The sequence below is a fragment of the Drosophila arizonae genome, chromosome 2, assembly GCF_054131065.1.
Source record: "Drosophila arizonae isolate 15081-1271.41 chromosome 2, UAZ_ARI_1.0, whole genome shotgun sequence".
Taxonomy (NCBI): domain Eukaryota; kingdom Metazoa; phylum Arthropoda; class Insecta; order Diptera; family Drosophilidae; genus Drosophila; species Drosophila arizonae.
Genome location: NC_142922.1, coordinates 12888963 through 12906738, shown reverse-complemented (window position 1 = coordinate 12906738; position 17776 = coordinate 12888963). Strand labels below are relative to the sequence as shown.

Here is a 17776-nt window from a genome sequence, read left to right as displayed (position 1 = left end):
TACATAAACAGTTTTTGTTAATGGCTTAATATCTTAATAAAATGGTTACATTATTCTATGTGTATTTTTAATTTAGTTAATAAAAATCTCCAAAATGCGCTCTGAATCTGTGAGTTCCAAATATGTTTTTTATGAAACTGTGATTAGCATATCGGCCTTAAGTATTTTATCAATGTTTCAATGAAATATGGCAACTCTCAGCAATGTATGAGACACGTCACGTACGCAATGTGGGCGGGATGGGTGTCTTCATTTGAAATGCCAACTAAGGATTTTTCTTTAATTAAATAGTTTCATACATATATTTCACTTGCTGTATAACACTACTATCTAGAATTTTTAATAACCTTGCGCCAATGAGTGAAGGCTAATATTCGGATTCAATTACACTGATGCTTCAACTATTATTGTTTTTGCACGTTGAAATACTTTCGGTCAGATTCCGAAAGGACTTGCTTTGGTAAATATTTCAGAACCTCAGTCGGCACAGAACTCAGCATTCTTAGGCGCTCCTCCTCAATGCGCGCCTGATGCTCGGCGTCTGACTTCGCCTTCAAATTGAAAAATTGAATATTTTCCGCAGCTGCTTCGGCACGCTTGCGATTATTCTCCTCAATCATCGACAGAAGCAGAGCACCATGCTCCTTCCGCTGTTGGCGTATCAGCATTTCGTTATCGCCGCATGCGTGGATGTCGATGCTGAAAGAATCTTTGTCAACAGCTTGTTCCTTCTTCTTGCGCACTGCTTCCAAATGCCGCTCATAGGCTTCAGCACGATAGCGTTCTAGTTCTTGGCGGGCACGCTGGCGTTCGAGCTGTTCCTGCTGGAGCTGCTGTCGGTAGCGTTCATCGTCCTTCGCTTTGTACTCTGCCTGCAGCAGATCCAGCAAGACATTGTCGCGTTGCCGTTTTCTGTTCTGTAATGGAAGAGTTCAAAAGGATACTATTAAAAGGTCTCTGCTTTTCAGTACTAGATTTCAGAAGACTTACCTCCACTTCAAGCACCTGCTGACCAATACGCGAACTAATCTCCTGTTGCTTGCGTATCGCTTCAAGTCTGGCCTTCTCCATTTCCTCTCTGTGCTTAGCATCCTCCAGTTGTATCTCAAATGCTTTTAAATTATCCTCGTTGAGCTTTGCCTTTTGCAGAGCCTCATATTCTCGTTTTTCCTCTATAAACTGAATGATGTCATCTCGCTTCTTGATCTTTAGGCGCTGTAGCTCCAACTGAAGCTCTCTGTCTTCTTCTTCGATTTGCTGCTGAATGGCCATGCGGACCTCCCGCTCCGCCAGCGTCTGTACGTATTGGCTCTGACGACATTTCTGCCGCTCTTCTACTTGGGATATAAGTGTCTTGCGCAGTTCCTCCTGCTGCTCCTTTTTGCGCAACTCTTTCTCCTGCTCCATGGCCAGCTGCTGTTGCCTTTCAGCCTCGGCACGCTTTAAGCCCTGCAGTTTCACATGATTTGCGAGCTGTCGACTTCTATTTACTTCCCTCATATGCTCCTCGAGATCCTTGGTGATCGCTGCCAATCGCAGCTGCTCAGCCAACTGCCGCAACTCCTCGCAGTCATTGCGAAGCTGTTGACGGCGCTTGCGATCGACGAATTCTTGACGCTTCAGTTGCTTTAACTCATCAGTCAACAAGAGGTCGGCGTTAACTGTCTTAGGAAGTCGCCTATTTTCCATAGCTTGCACTTTTCTTATTTGATCGGCTTCGATCAAGGTCTTGCAGAAATGTTTCTCGGTTCTAAAGAGCTTGTCCTCGTCAATGGGCACAAATCTTTTGTGCGCCTTTGTGGCGAAAACCGCGGGTTGTGCATCCCTTGGATCCGCCCATATCCCACTCATCGTTGCCATGGTAGCAAAAGGACATATAAACAAATTAAATAAAATCTATAAACTACATGAAACTAGTACCAACTGAAACAATAAAAGTATATAATAAAAAGAAAAAAAAAGTAGTGTGTATATCTAGCCTAGATGTCTGTATTCATTGCTTATGATATTCTTCATTACATCGATATTTGTATATCGATAGCTCGGAAAAGGATTTTTCGAACAATCAGGTAACTACTGTAACGAGATCGAATATTGCACTGATCAACTGTTTTTAAGATATCTTAAAGGAAACTGCATTGTTTGTCAATATATAAAGATTTGTAATATATTTATATTCAGAATTAACATGAACGAGCCACTCGCAGCTGTTTTATTTAGAATAGGCAGTTGGGAAATACTTCTTATCGTGCTCTACAATATCTTCCAGTATATCATCAATGTCAGTGGTAGGATAACGCTCAACCCACGACTGAATGTAGCCCTCGTGGGTCGGCTCATAGGTCTTCAATTCCACTTTGCCTCCGTTTACAACCGTATTAGCCTGCACCAAAATAATGCGCGGCTTCTTGTGTGCCAGACATATGTCGCGCCACTTTGCCCAAGGATAAGGCCCACTTTCGTTGACCTCTGAGTAGTGTTCGTACATTTTGGAAGCGGCTTCGATATCAGCGGTGGATTTGTAAACCTGCAACTTAGTCAAAAATTCGCCCAGCGCCTTCTTGCCCACCGTTTGGATTTTAGTACGGTCCAATGTAAGCAGCAGGTTTTTCCCATTCTCAGTCTCTTTGATGTTGACAAATCCTTCGCCAGCTTCCAACAAAACTTTCATGATAACAAAACGCGCACGCGAATGCGCTTGCAGCCATAATTTTGACTTGGGATTGTACATTTCCAAGGCAACGCCCATGCCGTTCCAAATTAGGCTCAGCCAGTTTATGTAAATGATGTCGTCCTGCTCCGCAGCATCTTTGAAACCAAATATCTCCAGTATATCCCGCTGTAGAGATAAGTAGAGGCCCACTGCTTCAGCGCGGCATTCCTCGTATGATGAACCAATAGCTCCGAATTTCGTATCGTATGTTTCGCCAGGCTTGTACCAACTGGTAATGGGCTTATCAGTCACGAGGCTCTTCACTGTTTTCACGTCGAAGTTGTAGGTACCATTTTCATCAATGCGGAAGAGTTTGCCACTGCCATGTCCCAGAAGTTCATGCAATCCAACCTGCACCTCAAAGGCCTTCACTTTGTACTCCTTCATCAGCGCCTGGTCCTCGTCGGATAGAAATGGTATGGAATCTTTGCGGTTGATATTAGCCAACACATTACCCAACGAAACGTTTTTGAAGCCCTCGTCCTGACGAATTTCGTCATCTGTTATATGGTAGAAAACATATTATCAGCATTTTCGTTTCTTTTTTTTTTTTTAATTCTCTACTTACAGTTAGGTATATTGATGCCAGCGGGCACTCCGCTTCCAGCAAAGGTCAGCACATCTAGGGACGTGAAATCTGGTTTCAAATACGAATCCTTTTCATAGGCCTGTGTCCAGGGCAAATATTCTAGAAGCTTCTCGGCACGATTAACTAATTCGGCAAATTTAGCGGAGCTTTCTTTGTTGACCATGGCCACAAAGCCCTCGAATTCGGCGCGGCCGCCAGCTGGATCGCGGTAGGTTTCAATGAAACCAATGTATGTCTCAATGACGGGTCCCTTATCCTTGATCCACCATCTGGAGCCGTTTTTGTGCTCGGCTAACGAGCCCTCCTCGAAGGACTTAATATAATGCTCAATCATTTTCTCTTCATTAATGTTGGCAGCATATTTTTTCGCTTGGCGCAAATTTTCGTTAACGCGTTGCAGCAACGGTTGATAATCGCCTCGCGTAACCCGGAATTGGTTGCCCTTGAATTCCTCCAGCGCCAAGGTAATGCCTTCCTTGCTGGAGTTCGCTACTGAGCCGAGCTTAACGTCATAGAATGTTTTTCCGTTTTCTGTCACCTTGAATGTTCGACACATATATGGCTCAATGCGCTTCGATGTCAGCCAATCGTTGACTATTTCTGAATCCTCCTTGGTGCAGTTATCCGACCAGTATGTGGTTACACCACTTGGCGCAAAGCCGAGCACTTCATTGCGCGCATCCAGCGCATAAATTAGATTTTTCACCTTTTCAAATGTCTTGGTTACACGTGGCTCACTTGCATACGCAGCGGACGACCGCACAATTGCCTCAAACTTTTCCTCCGGTAAATTGGGCACGATCTTGCTATCACCCATGCCCTTGTAATTGCCTGCATTGGCGAACACTCCACAGGCGTAGACAAGGAATGCCTAGAATGATAAAATATATTAAGTGCAGATTAACAGGCGACAGATAACACTATTATAAACTTTTTACAGTTAGCTCTTAATGCATGATTATGATCGTATTCCACTCATCTTTTCCATACAGAGCTATCGTCGTAGCTGCTTATATACTTACTGTAAAATCATCTTCTGTGGCGCCTGCTTTCAGTGCTTTGATTTTCAGATCCGCGGGCTTTTCGGCAACAAAAATGCGATGCAGCAGCGAGAAGATAAGTGGAGCCTCCGGGCTGGACTGAATAACAGCGACGAGGCCGCCATCCCACGAGGCCTTGCTAAAATAATGAGCGTACAGCTTTTCCTTATCGGTTAAATTTTCAAATGCATTTTTACAATCCAAATCGGCAATGGGCTGTGTATTGGGCAGCACGAAATGTGAAGTTTTGCTGGCCATTACGCTTAATTCTGGCAGATTAATACGCGTGCTGCAACAAAGAGAGAAATCAGATATGCATTTAGATAACAGCTGACCGCCTAACCGTGGAATACCTGTAATTAATGGCTGCGTGCCCAACTGGTGTACTTGGTTTACCGGAATTTAGAATGCGCTTTGACTGTTTTTGGAAACGTCGCGCTAACGTGTAACTGCTGACTGTTCGAAAATTTAATTGGCAAAACTGTCCTAGTTGACGAAATCTATGAATTTTCTGAACTAGCAACATGACGGAGAATTTTGACTGTTACACGACTTTCAAATTTATTTTCATATTAATACCAAACAACCAATAAATTTTCTGATCCGCAACTGCAAAATGTAAAACGCTTTAATTTCCAAATTATATCAAACAATAAAAAACATAAACATAGAAATGATGAACGCGTTGAAACTGTTGTGTACATACATATAAATATACATATATGTATGAATGTATATCTTGGTATATAAGTACATACGCATGCCGCCCTCTTAATGCTATGAAACCGTTTGTTTTTAGGGCGTAGCACGAAAGCATAACAAAAAAATTAGCAGGCCCAAGTCAATAATCAAATTAAAATGTAATATTGATTGTTACATACCTTACAAGTTATAAAATTAAAGAAAAAACTCAAAATGCCGACAAAGTGCAAGTTGTCACTAGCGATGAACGATAGCTGCGATTCAACGATATTTCTGTAAGCTTTGCCAATTGGCAAATGTTATTGCAAGCAAGAGAAACGATAACATAAACTGTTACATGTTTAACAGCGATCAACAAAAAGTAATTAAAAGCGTACATTTTGAAATAAGTAAATAAATGCATTTTTAATTGCAAGTAATTTGATGTGAAGCAAAATGCGCATTATTTAATTAAGATTTTTTAGGATAAATTTTTCAGATTAAAATTTTATTTTGTATTTTATTCTAATTGGAAAATCAGTATTTTACCGTTTGCGGTCACACTATTTGACATTTTAAAAATATGTAGATCAAATATTTTTTTAAATTTAAAAATATAAACACATTTTTATCTGTATGTACAATTGTAGGCGTGGTGAGTGGACAGGATTGGCATATATGTAAAAAATAATACGCAGTTGCCAATGGATTGCCTCCCACCTTCCCACACAGCTGTATGAATCATATGTTTCTTATCACCTTCAGGTTGACCCCAGCAGAGAAAGAAAAGTTTTTCCGCAGGCGTTCGGACAATGGAGCTAACTGGCTGGGTAAAAAATTACGAATGGGGCAAAAATGGCATTCATTCAGCCGTTGCACAACTGGCAATGGCTAACGATCCGGATTTTGTCCTGAAAGATGATGAGCCCTACGCGGAAATGTGGATGGGCACCCATTTTTGCGGTGTTTCCATTGTTAAAGAGACGGGAGAAACTCTAGACCGTGCTCTGAAGATGGAACTGCCGTACCTATTCAAAGTTTTGAGCATTAAAAAAGCACTGAGTATACAAGTGCATCCCAATAAATGCGAAGCTGAGCGTCTGCACGCGGAGCGACCGGAAATCTATAAGGATAGTAACCACAAGCCGGAGATGTGCATTGCCCTGACTCCCTTTTTAGCATTGGTTGGATTTCAACCGATCGATGATATCATTGATAACATTGATGAGTTCCAACCACTGTCCAAGCTCATCGGCAAGGAGGCAGTCCACGAGTTGCACCAAAAACGAGATACGGAAAGCTTAAAGGCATGCTACGAGATCCTAATGAGATCCGACGATGCTAAGATAGCCGCGTGCCTCAAGGAGATAGCCAAAAAGTATACGAAAGGCAAGTCGGAAAAGTCAGTTAAAGTATTTCAGTTAAATTTACTTTTCTTTTTGTGCAGAGCTCGAGAGCAACGAATTGTTAAATGTATTTAACAAGATCAATGCGGACTTTCCTGGTGACGTCGGTGTGCTATCTCTATTCTTTTTAAACCTAATACACTTGAAACCTGGCCAAGGCATATACTTGGGCGCCAATGAGATTCACGCGTATCTGGAAGGCGAGTGTGTGGAGTGCATGGCCTGTTCCGATAATGTCATTCGTGCGGGACTCACGCCCAAGTACAAAGATGTCGAGCAGCTAATTTCCTCTGTGATATATGAGGGCAAGCCGGCGAGATGCAAATTGTTTATGCCATATCGAATCGATGATTTCGTAGAGGTGTTCGCGCCACCTGTTGATGACTTTGCAGTCATCCATGTTGCTATAAGCCACACTGTGGATACCTACAAACTGGAGATACAAAAATACGGCTCCATCATGTTGACATTGACCGGCAAGCGCATTGTTAACCTAACCACAAAAGACGGCCCCAAAGAGATAACTGTATCGCGTGGCAGCATTATCTACATTCCAGTCGAGGCTGCTCCCGCAATTGAGTTCCTGCATACGGAGGACTGCGGCGATGATTTTTCCGCTTACATTGCAACATATAATTATTTTCGGCTTGCTTAGAATGTAAATTTGTGGTGTGATTTTTGAAATTTGAAATAAACCAAAGACGTTACATTTTTAAATTGTTGCAATTTATAACAGCTACTATTGAAACTTAAGTGGCAATAATAATTTCTTAAAGCGGGGTTAAATCTAATCAATATAATCAAAATACATCATCGCTCAACACAAATACAATAAACATTTTCAAGTGTACAACGAATTTAAGATTACTGCAAAACAAACAATTTTGCATCGACTTAATCTAATAACTGGGTTTACAATTTGTTTGACGTATGATGTATATATATTTATATTTATAAATATTTGTGTGTGTATATATATTATAAATAGATGGGGGTACATCAATATACATATATTTATATTGTATTTTGTATAGTATTAACAAAGTGGCGTACACAAAGAATGCACATAAATTGGCTACGAATATGACACTACTCTTAAATATTTAATAATTCTCAACCAGTGGTTCGCGTTCCGTTCGTTTCCGTTGACTCCTTGAATAAATGCCTTCATCACTTCGGGCCGCACAAATTGTAAATATACTTTTGTCATAAAGTTGTCTAGTTTAATTCATCGTAAAGGTCGGAAAATGCCTCAAAAAGTTTGTACCAAAAAAATTTAAATACATTTATACGAAAATCTCATTATAAAATTTGTGTGTTTCACTTTTGGTTGCGCGTAAACGCGTGCTTATTAGTTAGACAATAGGTATACAAATAGATATACAATATATAATATTTTTGTATAGATGGGTTAGTCGCATTAGTTGATATCTTCCATATTTGCTTTACCAAGCGTATACGTATAATTAGATATTGCAGCAGCAGCAAATATGTAAATTAAAATTGTTGCTGCTGCTTCTAAATTTGTGCCCACAACATTTGCTCCTTATTGTTGCTGTTGTTGTTGTTGATCCTCTAGCTGTTGGTTGTGAATGTTTCTGTGAGTTAGTAAGTTGTACCACGTAAGTGAAGAGCGGAGTGGAGCATGAGAAGAAGCTTCTAATTAGGTTATCATATGTATATCATCAACGTTTCATGTGCTGAGAATTTCGGCGTTTAACTCTTGAGCAAATTGTTTGCGCGCTTATTAACACCATCCATGCGTATGTTGTTTGCATCGCCTTTGGCATTGATGCGATCAATTTGCTTGTTCTGGTTCTCTAGCTCTGATCCCATGTCCAAGGCCATGTTGCGCAAATTGCCGAGCATTGAGTTGACTTGTCCCAAATTCTCATCCATCTCATCTTCGCGTGCATCGTTGGTAATGCGTGCTATATACCCGGATTGGGGAGGTGCTCCCATGCCGCCACGTTCCCGCTCGTCTATGACACGCTGTGGCTGACTGGCGACAACCTTGCCATCGTCGTTGGCTTTCCATGCACTGTCGCTGTCGTCCTTAATGTTGACTTTCTTCCATGGCAATACACAGATACCACAGCATTTCTCCATGCCACTGAGATTCTTTTCGGCCTCTCGCATGTCAGCATTGATGCGATCCATGCCCTCCTCGATACGATCCAGCTGCTCACCCTGGTCATCTAGGGCGACCAGAGTGCGTATGCCAGCCTCTTTGGATTCATCCATCAAGCTGAGCATACGACGAGTACTTTCCAAAGACTCATCAGCCACTTGGGCAGACTTAAGCTGCAACTCCTGCAACTCTGTGCGTGGTTCATTTTCACCGACTGCAGCCATTACGTGATTATTAAGTACGGGTGTTTACGTCAAACTGATGACTTAGCAAGTGGTTGCGATTTTTTCTCCTTTTAGGTTCGCGAAATTTGTAAAGTGAGTCACAATCAGTGCTGACGCCACCACAATGTGTTTATAGGAATTATCGTTATATCAAGCTCGTTTCTTTATAATAGGAACTGGAACTTAAATTTCACTAATAATGATCGAAAGTTTATTTTAATTTGTACAATATTTTGGCAAGTCTTTTTATGCAAATACAAGAACCAATTGTGTATATACAAAATTTATCGACATACGTATACACGACACCGATAACCGATAAGCCAGGGCTGTTTAGTATCAAATCATAGCAATCCTCAAAGTTGTAAATTTCAACAGATCTTACAAAAACTACCAGTACAATATTATAACAGCACAACATATAATTGAAATTGAGAAAATATATAATAAAAAAAACTTTGAGCACTCACCACGAAGCTGCAATTAATTTTTACCGCCGTTCATAACTGGTTGGCGCGTTTAGTGTTGGGTAATACATTTGAAATATTAACGAATAGTTGTTGGTACAGCCAAGGCTAAGCGTCAGTGATCTTCAGCGCGATTTTTGTAATTAATTATTTAATATAAACTAAGGTTTTTTGTTCTCATCTTGTGCGTTAGTGAAACAAAAAATTAAGTGATTATTTTTTGATAGTCGTTCAGCTATGGAGAATTCGAGTCGTTCAGTTGCTTCTGGTGAAGAAAGCCTTAGTGTTTATTTGTCCTTTGACGGTGATTCCGATGACACGCTGGCCAGCAAATGGCAATCGGCAATGGCCTCGCAAACTAGTCACTATTTAGAAATGCAAAACATGGAGCAGGACCTAAAACATGACGAAACACTGGAGGAGAAGAAGAACGATATGAAATCAATACTTGACACTCTAATGAAGAACGACATTTCCAAGGATCAGGGCTCACCATTGCGCCCCTTTGACAAAAGTATTTTAAACAAACACAACGCATTGAGCTCGACGCCTACAAAAAATATGACAATGCCTGGCATGCGTCCAAATTTGACTACAGTGGATGCAGAAAAGGAAAATACTCAGCCAGATGAACAGAATTCGACATTGTCGTCCACCATAGACGGCACAGTCTCCACAGTGAAAACCAATACGATGTTCAGCGAGACAAATATGACACTTGACGAAAACTCTGTGAAGGAAAACAATAATAAGAGTAGTGTTTACCCTTTGAGCGCCAATGTTGTGCTAGAGAATATAACGGAAGGTAAATAGTAAAATGATATATGTTATTAATATGCTGCTATATATATGATTCTCTTAATCGCTCAGTTTCTGCTGAGGAGACGTCCATTACCGTGCTGTCTGCTTCTCCGATAGTTGCAGCTGATCGCCCAGCCTCAAATGAGAAGCCGTCCACAACTGTGCCACCTGCTTCTTCTGTTGAGGGCCCATCTTCATCTGCTTCTGCCTTAACTGCAGTTGATCGCCCAGCTTCAATTGAGAAGCCATCCATAACTGTATCCACTGCAGTTAATCGCCTAAAATCTAACGTGGAGCCGTTCATAGCTATGCCATCTACTGCTCCATTGGTTGCATTTGAACAGGAAATCAAAGCCAATGAAGTTTCTGTGGTCAATGACATGGTAAATGAAGTGTCCGAATTGATTGTCAAAGCTCTCAAGCTTACCGAGTGCTCAAGCAAGCCCGACAAGTCAACAAAGCTGCCAGCAGTTACTATGCCACGTCCTCGTCGCTCATTCCTGCCCACAGCTAGTGGCACCACATTCAAGCAGCGCATGTCGATTGTTGTGAAAACCACATTGAATAGTCCAGCACGCAAGCTAGCTACAGGTAATCCCATTTCTCGCCGCAGCTGCTTGCCCACGACCAAGAGTGCTCCCATAGTGAATAGTGCCTACCGCCAATCCCTGTTGCTACGTTCCTGCACTGAAAATTCCTCTAGCAATGCAATCATCCTAAGGGCAAAAAAGCCAGCTGTGGGCGTAGATACTGCTAAAGCTCCAACAACACTTCAATTTAAATGCCGATTGTGCACTGCCAGCTTCAGTGAGAAAAAGTCGCTGGATATGCACATGGATACGCACACGAAGAGTGCATTGGCCATGCGAAACAAGAACTCATATTTTTGCAAGTATTGTGACAAGAAATTCGTCCTGGAACGCGCGCTACACATTCACCTGATGGAGAACTGTGACAAAATACCGCCAGGCGAGAAGCGTAAACTCTCATTCACAGAGTTGAATCACGTTCAAAAGGCCAAGTTGCCTAAGCTAACTAGCAACTCGTCAGCTGGAAGTTGCGACAGCTCTTCCAAGCCGCGTGCTAGCATAATGCAACAGTTAGAGAAACAGCCAGTCATGGGTAAGTTTAAGCCTAGGCCGGGAAGAAAATCCTTTGTTACATTCTCTGCGCTTGTAGCCCCCAAAAGCGGTGGAGCTGCAGACCCAGCAGCCAAAGATCAAATGCAAATGGTACCACCATCGGTCAAGAAGGCTCCCAAGAGTGTGGCCCATGCTGGTGTCTATCGTACGCCCACGAAATCTGTGCCCTGCCACATCTGCAAGCAGTCATTCAAGAGCATACTCGACTACACCAACCACTGCCTGACAGTACACTCCAAGAACAAGAAGCCGGCCACAGCTAATGCACTGAGTGCTCTAAATGTAGATTAAATCAAACTCCTAAGATTAAGTTGTGTTTACTTTACTTATTATCAAATATACGATTAAATGATTAAATTGCTCGCCAATCATTTCGATTTCTTCTCAGGCGGCGGCTTCATGTCTATGCTCTCCGTTGCCACATCCAATGGGCCAATGGCATGATTCTCTGCTGAATTCGCGCCCATGCTGCCCTCGGCTCCCGAGGCCACTTGCAGCGGCTGCTGCAAATTTTGTAGCATTGGTGGTATGGGCGGTGGAAATTTACGTAATAATTCGGCCAACAACATGTCCACACGTTGCTTTTGGAAGAGAGTTCCACTGTTGTCATCCTTGGCTGCGTTCGGATCCTTTTTATCATTTTTAGACTTGTCCGACACTAAAAGCAATATATGACGGATTCAGTTTTATTTGCAAATGTAGAATATACTAGACTAGAATGTACTTACAAACTTTGTTGGACGAAAAGTCCCAATAGTAGCCCTTGTTGGGATGATAGCGCGCATAGCTGCTGGCTTCCTCGAATGCGGACTGCAGATTGACAACTGTGTTGAGCTGAAATTAGACCATCATTTTATGATTATGCATTAAAAAAAGGAAAAGCCGCTATACTTACAATACGCGCATTTATAACATTGGCCAGATCGGGCGCTTGGTATACGGTGCCCCCAATTATATAGTAGTCGGCAATTGGTGTCGCCTCTGAAGGATTGTGGCGATGCTGCTTGCGGATGACATAGAGGATAGGTTCAGCGACGTGAAGCAAAATATACTCCATGCCAAGCATATTACTGTAATTACAAGATAATTATAATAACAGAATCTTCAATTAACTGAATCAAATACCCACTGTAAGTGCTCAACTCCAAGACGTTGCATTCTTATCGTTTCGTTGTTGCACATGTGGTCGTAGAAGGGATTGCTCTTACGACAAAAGTAGTCCATAACGGTCTGGGGACTCAATGTGGCCATCATCTGGGTATCGTGCCAGGATAGACGTAAAGGGTTTTCTGCTGGCTGCGCCATTTGTCGGTTCGCCATTTCAGCGGCTGTTGCACGTGAATCCGTTTGGCCTGCGGAACGTTAATTTCATTGACGTCGGCGTCGGCCGATGACAGAACACAATTGCAGATCAATCAGTGGGTCAGTGTCAATGGCTTTCTGTTATTTGCTTGCGCGAGCGTCTTTCCTCTTTCTCAGTTTGTTTACAAATTATTTATAGACTGTACGCTGCCAATTTTATAATGTTGCACATTGTCGATATGTCTTTATTTGATTTATTTGTTGTGTAATAAATATTTCAGTGTCGCGAACAGAAAAATTCAACAGCTGCTCTTTGGCAATTATAACGGCACTAGGTCGCTGTAAGTTCACTATTAATCTGTTAATTGCAATGGATGTGTCTTATCATTTATTTGTAAGATGTCTGCTGTAAAGCGCAAGTAGTTCACTTTTTGTTATTTATATTTTGTTGTTTATTATTTCCGATGTATTTATAAATGCTCGATAATTTGTGGTGGCCAGCCGATTCACTTTGCCAGAAAGTTGGCAGTGCGCTGCATTTATCAACAAGGTGGCAACATACCATCGCTCCACACAAATATTAAACAAAATGTTTAAAAATAAAACAAAGCGTAACGGCTGCTGTTTAAATTAAAATCATATTTGAATTAAAGCATAGAGACGACAGGGCCGATACATACATATCAAACCAAAAAAATTCTCTTGTACAAAGTAAACCAAGCGTAAACTGTTGTTGCCGTCAACGCCGTCACTACCGCCACAACTACAAACACACAAACAACAAAATTATCATCAACATCAATTGTATATTAAACATTTTGCTCGGCCTGCGGAACTTGGCCCATTTTTCGGATCGTCAGAATTGGAAACTATATCAGTGCGCTTTGTACGTTTCGTCGTGGCGCTCGTGAGGAACAACAACGCAAAGAGCAAAGAGTGCTCACAATGGTAAACAGCAACAAAAAAGTCAATAATTAGGCATTTTTCAACAATTATACATATATAAAATTTAAGTATGTGTTTGTGTGTTTATGCGGTGCTTTTTTCTACGGGCATACATATGTATACATGTACAACCAATTTTATTAGAATCATTTGTTTGTATGTATGTTCATATCTATATGTACAATGGTAGTCATATGCTCAAATCTTAACCAATGTCCGAAAAGAATGTGCTTAAATATGTTATATATATTATACAGATGTTGTTTGCCGATTTAGCTAGTCAAGGTCGTGCAAGTGCCGTTAACGTTTAGAGAAACATTTTTTTATGAATCACCTTGATTTTCGCGGACAAAATTATAGGCAAACACATGCGTATGTGCTGTGTAGTAATGTGGATATGTATGCGTGTATTGTAGAGTGTAAATACATATGTGTGGGTGTTTTCCATGACTTAACACCCACATTGTAGTCGCGGTCACTAAAATGAAATAATGTATATAAATACACAAGTAAAATAGTTGATTTGTTTATAATTAGCTAAAGATTTTATTATTATATCAAAGCCTTGCTGCATTTGGATTCAAGTTCAACGCTCGGAAATGTTGCTTCCATTATGTGTTATGAAAAATGCTCTCTATATGAATGTAAATAATGAGCGAATTTTTTGTAGCCCAGGTTTCTTCATTCAAACATAATTCAAATAGAATTAACCTTAGTTAGTTATTTATTTTTGGAATTCTTCAAAATGTCTTTAGCAATAACTTAAAGGCCAATAACTGAGACGGAAACTGATTTTATAAAAAAAGTATAACAAAAAAAAAAAAATAATAATAACAATAATAATTTAATTATCATAATCCATACACTTTATGCAGCGTAGGAGGACTCCACATGTCAAAAATAATTGTTCAATGTGTACAATGTGTATATACATATGTACTTCATAGCCATTTGTTATAAATACACATATAATCTAATTGTTCACCTGTAAATAAATCAGAAGTATTTAGTGTAGTTGTACCTCGATTCGAAACGAATAGAATTTTATTTGTTCTTTTTTAGATTTTGTCACTTTTCGGTAGCCTGATGCTGGCACAACAAAAGTCGGCCCAATTAGTTTATCAGTTAAGGCGATATGCGTTATGTTAAACGGGAGCCATACTATGAGGTAGCTGGACCACTTATAGCCAAACAAAAGCAATGACGAATTATTTCTCAAACAGACACATCTATTGGCATGTTGCTAATATATTTGATTTTCTTGCAGGGGCTTCCACCATTCAATGTTTCCGGCAGTCCATTCAATGTGGTTCCAATTCACAACGCTCCCGAGCTAATGAAGGATACATGCGCGCTCATCAACTCCGAATGGCCGCGCTCCGAGACTGCACGCATGCGCTCTCTACAGGCTTCTTGTGATACGCTGCCTTGCAGCCTGGTCCTGACCACGGAGGGAATGTGCCGTGTGATAGCGCATCTGAAGCTCAGTCCGATCACATCCAAAAAGAAGGCTTGCTTTGTAGAGTCTGTTGTTGTGGACAAGTCGTACCGTGGCCAGGGCTTTGGAAAGTTAATCATGAAATTTGCCGAAGACTATTGCCGTGTGGTGCTCGACCTAAATACAATTTACCTGTCGACCATTGACCAGGATGGTTTCTACGAACGCATTGGTTACGAATATTGTGCCCCTGTTTCTATGTATGGACCGCGCCACTGCGAGCTGCCGAGCTTACAAAATCTTAACAAGAAATACATGAAGAAGGTCTTATAGACGTCAGCACCAGTAGTAGTAGTAGTATTGGCTTAACCAACCTGCGAACGCTTCCAACTTGACCGGAGCGTGTCAGTTAAACTAGTCAAATTGGGCAAACGCTTGGGCTTAGTCCCATAAATATATAGTATACATATATAGAAACTGCCAAACGGCAGAGCCGTCGAAGCCTTTAGGCGTTTGCTTCTGATTCCATTACGATTACAAAAGAAAAACGAAAACATTCATATTACGCTCGTGTTGATTTTTAAATATTACTTTCCGCATGTATTTTTTGTTACCGTTATCGAACAATGCTTTACTACACATGCACACTAAATAATTGGCGTGTTATAAAATATATTGCTCATAATATATTGATGTTAATTTAGTTATGTATTATTATTAATTTATGATTTATGTTCTTATAATTTGTTGTGGTGTTATTTGCTCGAATGCTAAATAGACATTATCTACCTACATATGATAGCTCAATTATCTTCCAAATAACTGTAGAATAGATATACATATCGAGATTGGAAACGTAGCATTAAGCGACAAATGTATGGCAATAAATTATATTAAAGTTGTAGACATTTTAAGCGCATTGTGTTTTGTGTGATTAATCGGGGAATGCACGAAAGACAAAACGGAAGCATCCATCTGCAATCTGTCGTAAGAAATCTATGACAAGTTCAAGTTCATGGTGCTGCGACAAGCCAAAATTTGATGTGTGCCCACCCGGTAATGTTATTTTTATTACAGCTGCACCCGAAATAGGCGAGGCACAGTCGGTCGCCCAACGAGAGAGCCGAAAGTTTCGTTACAATATTTCATTTACACGAAAATAAACCACAATCGTGAGCGCAAATGAGAGCAAGTGTTCCGATGTGTGGGTGCATACAGTGAACTGTCGATACCCGAAATGCTTCTGTGTGGAATTGTGGTGTAATTTAAATTTTGAATGATTCAAGAAAATTAAATTAAATTTATTCAAGTATGAACATCTCCCAATTTTAAACAAGCAATTTGACATAATATGAAACAAATTCAATTTATCAGTAGAGACCTGTACTTGGACGCATTTAAATAGTTTTCTCTCATATGATTCTCGTGCATTTGCTTAATGAATATTGGCATTGGGCCTGAAAGCGGAAACAGCAAGCAGCTTAATCTGTAGCCTCATATAGTTCTTGTTAGCTCGTGTAAGATTTCTACAGGTGCACATTTTCGAAATACCTGCATGACGGGCTATGCGACAGCTGCTAATGGCTTGAAATTTCAGGTGTCTGACCGAACATGCGCCGGATTGCCAATTGATATCGCACGAAATTGCAATTTAAATTTATTTATTTCTTAAAATGGAAAGTTTACAGTGCGCATACATAATATACACACACGCACATCCATACATTTAGATAAGTATGAATATATCAAATATTATTTATTGTTAGTTTGCCTTTGTAAGGCTTTAATAGCATTGCTAATTGTACGTTAATAAAGAACCAACTGCAGATTGATTCCCATTTATATGCGTAGGGGATACCATATTGCTGATGTCATGCCGATCGCCCATTTGAGCTTATTATTTAAGCGCTCTTAGCGCTTTTGGCGATGCCGCAAACTTTGCCATAATGTTCAGGTTGATCCAAGGAATCTACAATGAATTTGGCCAAGTCCTCTTTGGATACCAAGCGTCCGGGTGCTTCATCGTGCACCACAGTATAGCTACTGGCTGGCTCATCGGCGATGTGTGGTGGCAATATAGCCACATAGTCCAAGCCGGATGCTTTTGTCAGGTCCAACATGCGCTGGTGCTCCTCATTTAGTTTGTGGAATACAGCAGGTACCTCGGTTAGAGGACGCAAAAGGAAAGACGACATCACAATGGAAAACTTCCTGAGATTTGCGTCCTTCATGGCCTTTATGACGTTCTCGGTGCCGCGAGATAGCTCCGTTGTGGCCTCCAGTTTGTTGCGTGTGCCCAGTATAACGCAAACGCCGTCCACTACGCCATCGCCCTCAATCAGACGCTTAACGTCCTCAATATTAGTTACATCGCCCTGAACTAATTGAACTTTGCCTTTGAAACGCTCCGGCACGGTGGGCTCTGTGCGGTAAAGTAAACGCACTTTCAGACCTGGAAAAAAAATTCGGTTCATTCACTTGAGCTGAATTCCAAAGGTTGTACACTGTACATTACCCTTTTCTAATGCATAATCCACTACGCATTGACCGGTCATGCCGGTGCCACCAATTACTGCAATCCGTTGCATAATGGTTCTGTATATTGGAGCTCAATGAAAACCACAGGCTATACCGTGAACACTTTTCAGTGGTTGAATCAAGAAATTGCAGTATCACAATAGTCAATTCCCGACTTATCGCACACCAATTACAATCAAAAGTGATTGCCGTTTTGCGCTGCTCACCTGAGTTGTCCAGCTGATTATGCCTTACATACACACACACCGATGCACGCGCTTTTAATGTGCAGTGCTCGTAAGCGCCGTCAGCTTTATAAAAAGATAAAAAGTAATCAGCAAGATATGTTATCTACTCCACAAATACTTTTATTTACAAAA

The 17776-nt window shown here is 40.9% G+C and overlaps 8 protein-coding genes across 20 annotated transcripts; 3 read left to right on the top strand and 5 right to left on the bottom strand.

The window, feature by feature from the left end:
* Positions 1 to 288: 288 nt before the first annotated feature.
* Positions 289 to 2005, bottom strand: LOC108619875 (uncharacterized). The gene is made up of 2 exons (XM_018016721.2): positions 991 to 2005; positions 289 to 917 (listed from the first exon to the last, which is right to left on the bottom strand). Exons 1-2 carry the CDS (start codon positions 1858 to 1860, stop codon positions 405 to 407), a joined length of 1383 nt encoding a protein of 460 aa, XP_017872210.1. The 5' UTR covers positions 1861 to 2005; the 3' UTR covers positions 289 to 404.
* Positions 2006 to 2138: 133 nt separating this feature from the next.
* DppIII (dipeptidyl peptidase 3) lies at positions 2139 to 5364 on the bottom strand. Of its 3 annotated transcripts, XM_089474199.1 has the most exons (5): positions 5224 to 5364; positions 4696 to 4951; positions 4325 to 4631; positions 3282 to 4173; positions 2139 to 3213 (listed from the first exon to the last, which is right to left on the bottom strand). In XM_089474199.1, the coding sequence occupies exons 2-5, from the start codon at positions 4866 to 4868 to the stop codon at positions 2213 to 2215; spliced, it is 2373 nt and encodes a 790-aa protein (XP_089330325.1). In that variant the 5' UTR covers positions 4869 to 4951; positions 5224 to 5364; the 3' UTR covers positions 2139 to 2212. The 3 variants fall into 3 exon arrangements, with proteins under 3 accessions (XP_089330325.1, XP_017869882.1, XP_089330331.1); XM_018014393.2 differs by lacking the exon at positions 4696 to 4951 and having other exon boundaries at positions 5224 to 5354; XM_089474205.1 differs by lacking the exon at positions 5224 to 5364 and having other exon boundaries at positions 4686 to 4827.
* On the top strand, positions 5272 to 7146 carry Mpi (mannose phosphate isomerase). 2 transcript variants are annotated; one of them, XM_089474339.1, is made up of 3 exons: positions 5272 to 5405; positions 5789 to 6412; positions 6471 to 7146. In XM_089474339.1, the coding sequence occupies exons 2-3, from the start codon at positions 5836 to 5838 to the stop codon at positions 7082 to 7084; spliced, it is 1191 nt and encodes a 396-aa protein (XP_089330465.1). In that variant the 5' UTR covers positions 5272 to 5405; positions 5789 to 5835; the 3' UTR covers positions 7085 to 7146. The 2 variants fall into 2 exon arrangements, with proteins under 2 accessions (XP_089330465.1, XP_089330454.1); XM_089474328.1 differs by lacking the exon at positions 5272 to 5405 and adding an exon at positions 5526 to 5678.
* Positions 7139 to 9102, bottom strand: Snap24 (Synaptosomal-associated protein 24kDa). Its single transcript, XM_018014605.2, has one exon. It carries the CDS (start codon positions 8782 to 8784, stop codon positions 8146 to 8148), a length of 639 nt encoding a protein of 212 aa, XP_017870094.1. The 5' UTR covers positions 8785 to 9102; the 3' UTR covers positions 7139 to 8145.
* A 70-nt stretch (positions 9103 to 9172) lies between these two features.
* LOC108618420 (uncharacterized) lies at positions 9173 to 11551 on the top strand. Of its 4 annotated transcripts, none has more exons than XM_089474231.1 (3): positions 9173 to 9313; positions 9479 to 10056; positions 10122 to 11551. In XM_089474231.1, exons 2-3 carry the CDS (start codon positions 9489 to 9491, stop codon positions 11483 to 11485), a joined length of 1932 nt encoding a protein of 643 aa, XP_089330357.1. In that variant the 5' UTR covers positions 9173 to 9313; positions 9479 to 9488; the 3' UTR covers positions 11486 to 11551. The 4 variants fall into 4 exon arrangements, with proteins under 4 accessions (XP_089330357.1, XP_089330350.1, XP_089330347.1 ...); XM_089474224.1 differs by having other exon boundaries at positions 9179 to 9313; positions 9445 to 10056; XM_089474221.1 differs by having other exon boundaries at positions 9179 to 9417.
* On the bottom strand, positions 11501 to 12982 carry MED6 (mediator complex subunit 6). The gene is made up of 4 exons (XM_018014568.2): positions 12324 to 12982; positions 12090 to 12264; positions 11923 to 12028; positions 11501 to 11852 (listed from the first exon to the last, which is right to left on the bottom strand). The coding sequence occupies exons 1-4, from the start codon at positions 12512 to 12514 to the stop codon at positions 11563 to 11565; spliced, it is 762 nt and encodes a 253-aa protein (XP_017870057.1). The 5' UTR covers positions 12515 to 12982; the 3' UTR covers positions 11501 to 11562.
* A 55-nt stretch (positions 12983 to 13037) lies between these two features.
* Positions 13038 to 15793, top strand: Naa80 (N-alpha-acetyltransferase 80). 7 transcript variants are annotated; one of them, XM_018014624.2, is made up of 3 exons: positions 13038 to 13444; positions 14504 to 14609; positions 14709 to 15793. In XM_018014624.2, exons 2-3 carry the CDS (start codon positions 14577 to 14579, stop codon positions 15210 to 15212), a joined length of 537 nt encoding a protein of 178 aa, XP_017870113.1. In that variant the 5' UTR covers positions 13038 to 13444; positions 14504 to 14576; the 3' UTR covers positions 15213 to 15793. The 7 variants fall into 7 exon arrangements, with proteins under 7 accessions (XP_017870113.1, XP_017870124.1, XP_089330563.1 ...); XM_089474437.1 differs by lacking the exon at positions 13038 to 13444 and adding an exon at positions 13540 to 13934; XM_089474449.1 differs by lacking the exon at positions 13038 to 13444 and adding an exon at positions 13936 to 13950.
* Positions 15794 to 16523: 730 nt separating this feature from the next.
* Positions 16524 to 17765, bottom strand: LOC108618551 (flavin reductase (NADPH)). Its single transcript, XM_018014614.2, has 3 exons — positions 17624 to 17765; positions 17395 to 17519; positions 16524 to 17331 (listed from the first exon to the last, which is right to left on the bottom strand). The coding sequence occupies exons 2-3, from the start codon at positions 17465 to 17467 to the stop codon at positions 16781 to 16783; spliced, it is 624 nt and encodes a 207-aa protein (XP_017870103.1). The 5' UTR covers positions 17468 to 17519; positions 17624 to 17765; the 3' UTR covers positions 16524 to 16780.
* Between the last annotated feature and the right edge of the window lie 11 nt (positions 17766 to 17776).

What these genes read in the sequence shown, in the direction of transcription:
- LOC108619875 (XM_018016721.2), bottom strand. Translation starts at nt 1,860, where the DNA reads ATGGCAACGATGAGTGGGATATGGGCGGATCCAAGGGATGCACAACCC. An exon ending in AGCAGGTGCTTGAAGTGGAG is followed by an intron (nt 918 to 990) that starts GTAAGTCTTCTG and finishes CTTCCATTACAG; the next exon opens with AACAGAAAACGGCAACGCGA.
- DppIII (XM_089474199.1), bottom strand. Translation starts at nt 4,868, where the DNA reads ATGTTGCTAGTTCAGAAAATTCATAGATTTCGTCAACTAGGACAGTTT. An exon ending in CACGCAGCCATTAATTACAG is followed by an intron (nt 4,632 to 4,695) that starts GTATTCCACGGT and finishes TCTTTGTTGCAG; the next exon opens with CACGCGTATTAATCTGCCAG. An exon ending in CCACAGAAGATGATTTTACA is followed by an intron (nt 4,174 to 4,324) that starts GTAAGTATATAA and finishes TTATCATTCTAG; the next exon opens with GCATTCCTTGTCTACGCCTG.
- Mpi (XM_089474339.1), top strand. Translation starts at nt 5,836, where the DNA reads ATGGAGCTAACTGGCTGGGTAAAAAATTACGAATGGGGCAAAAATGGC. An exon ending in AGCCAAAAAGTATACGAAAG is followed by an intron (nt 6,413 to 6,470) that starts GCAAGTCGGAAA and finishes CTTTTTGTGCAG; the next exon opens with AGCTCGAGAGCAACGAATTG.
- Snap24 (XM_018014605.2), bottom strand. Translation starts at nt 8,784, where the DNA reads ATGGCTGCAGTCGGTGAAAATGAACCACGCACAGAGTTGCAGGAGTTG.
- LOC108618420 (XM_089474231.1), top strand. Translation starts at nt 9,489, where the DNA reads ATGGAGAATTCGAGTCGTTCAGTTGCTTCTGGTGAAGAAAGCCTTAGT. An exon ending in GCTAGAGAATATAACGGAAG is followed by an intron (nt 10,057 to 10,121) that starts GTAAATAGTAAA and finishes TTAATCGCTCAG; the next exon opens with TTTCTGCTGAGGAGACGTCC.
- MED6 (XM_018014568.2), bottom strand. Translation starts at nt 12,514, where the DNA reads ATGGCGAACCGACAAATGGCGCAGCCAGCAGAAAACCCTTTACGTCTA. An exon ending in CTTGGAGTTGAGCACTTACA is followed by an intron (nt 12,265 to 12,323) that starts GTGGGTATTTGA and finishes TTGTAATTACAG; the next exon opens with TAATATGCTTGGCATGGAGT. An exon ending in CTTTTCGTCCAACAAAGTTT is followed by an intron (nt 11,853 to 11,922) that starts GTAAGTACATTC and finishes TATTGCTTTTAG; the next exon opens with TGTCGGACAAGTCTAAAAAT.
- Naa80 (XM_018014624.2), top strand. Translation starts at nt 14,577, where the DNA reads ATGCGTTATGTTAAACGGGAGCCATACTATGAG. An exon ending in AACGGGAGCCATACTATGAG is followed by an intron (nt 14,610 to 14,708) that starts GTAGCTGGACCA and finishes ATTTTCTTGCAG; the next exon opens with GGGCTTCCACCATTCAATGT.
- LOC108618551 (XM_018014614.2), bottom strand. Translation starts at nt 17,467, where the DNA reads ATGCAACGGATTGCAGTAATTGGTGGCACCGGCATGACCGGTCAATGC. An exon ending in GGATTATGCATTAGAAAAGG is followed by an intron (nt 17,332 to 17,394) that starts GTAATGTACAGT and finishes TTTTTTTTCCAG; the next exon opens with GTCTGAAAGTGCGTTTACTT.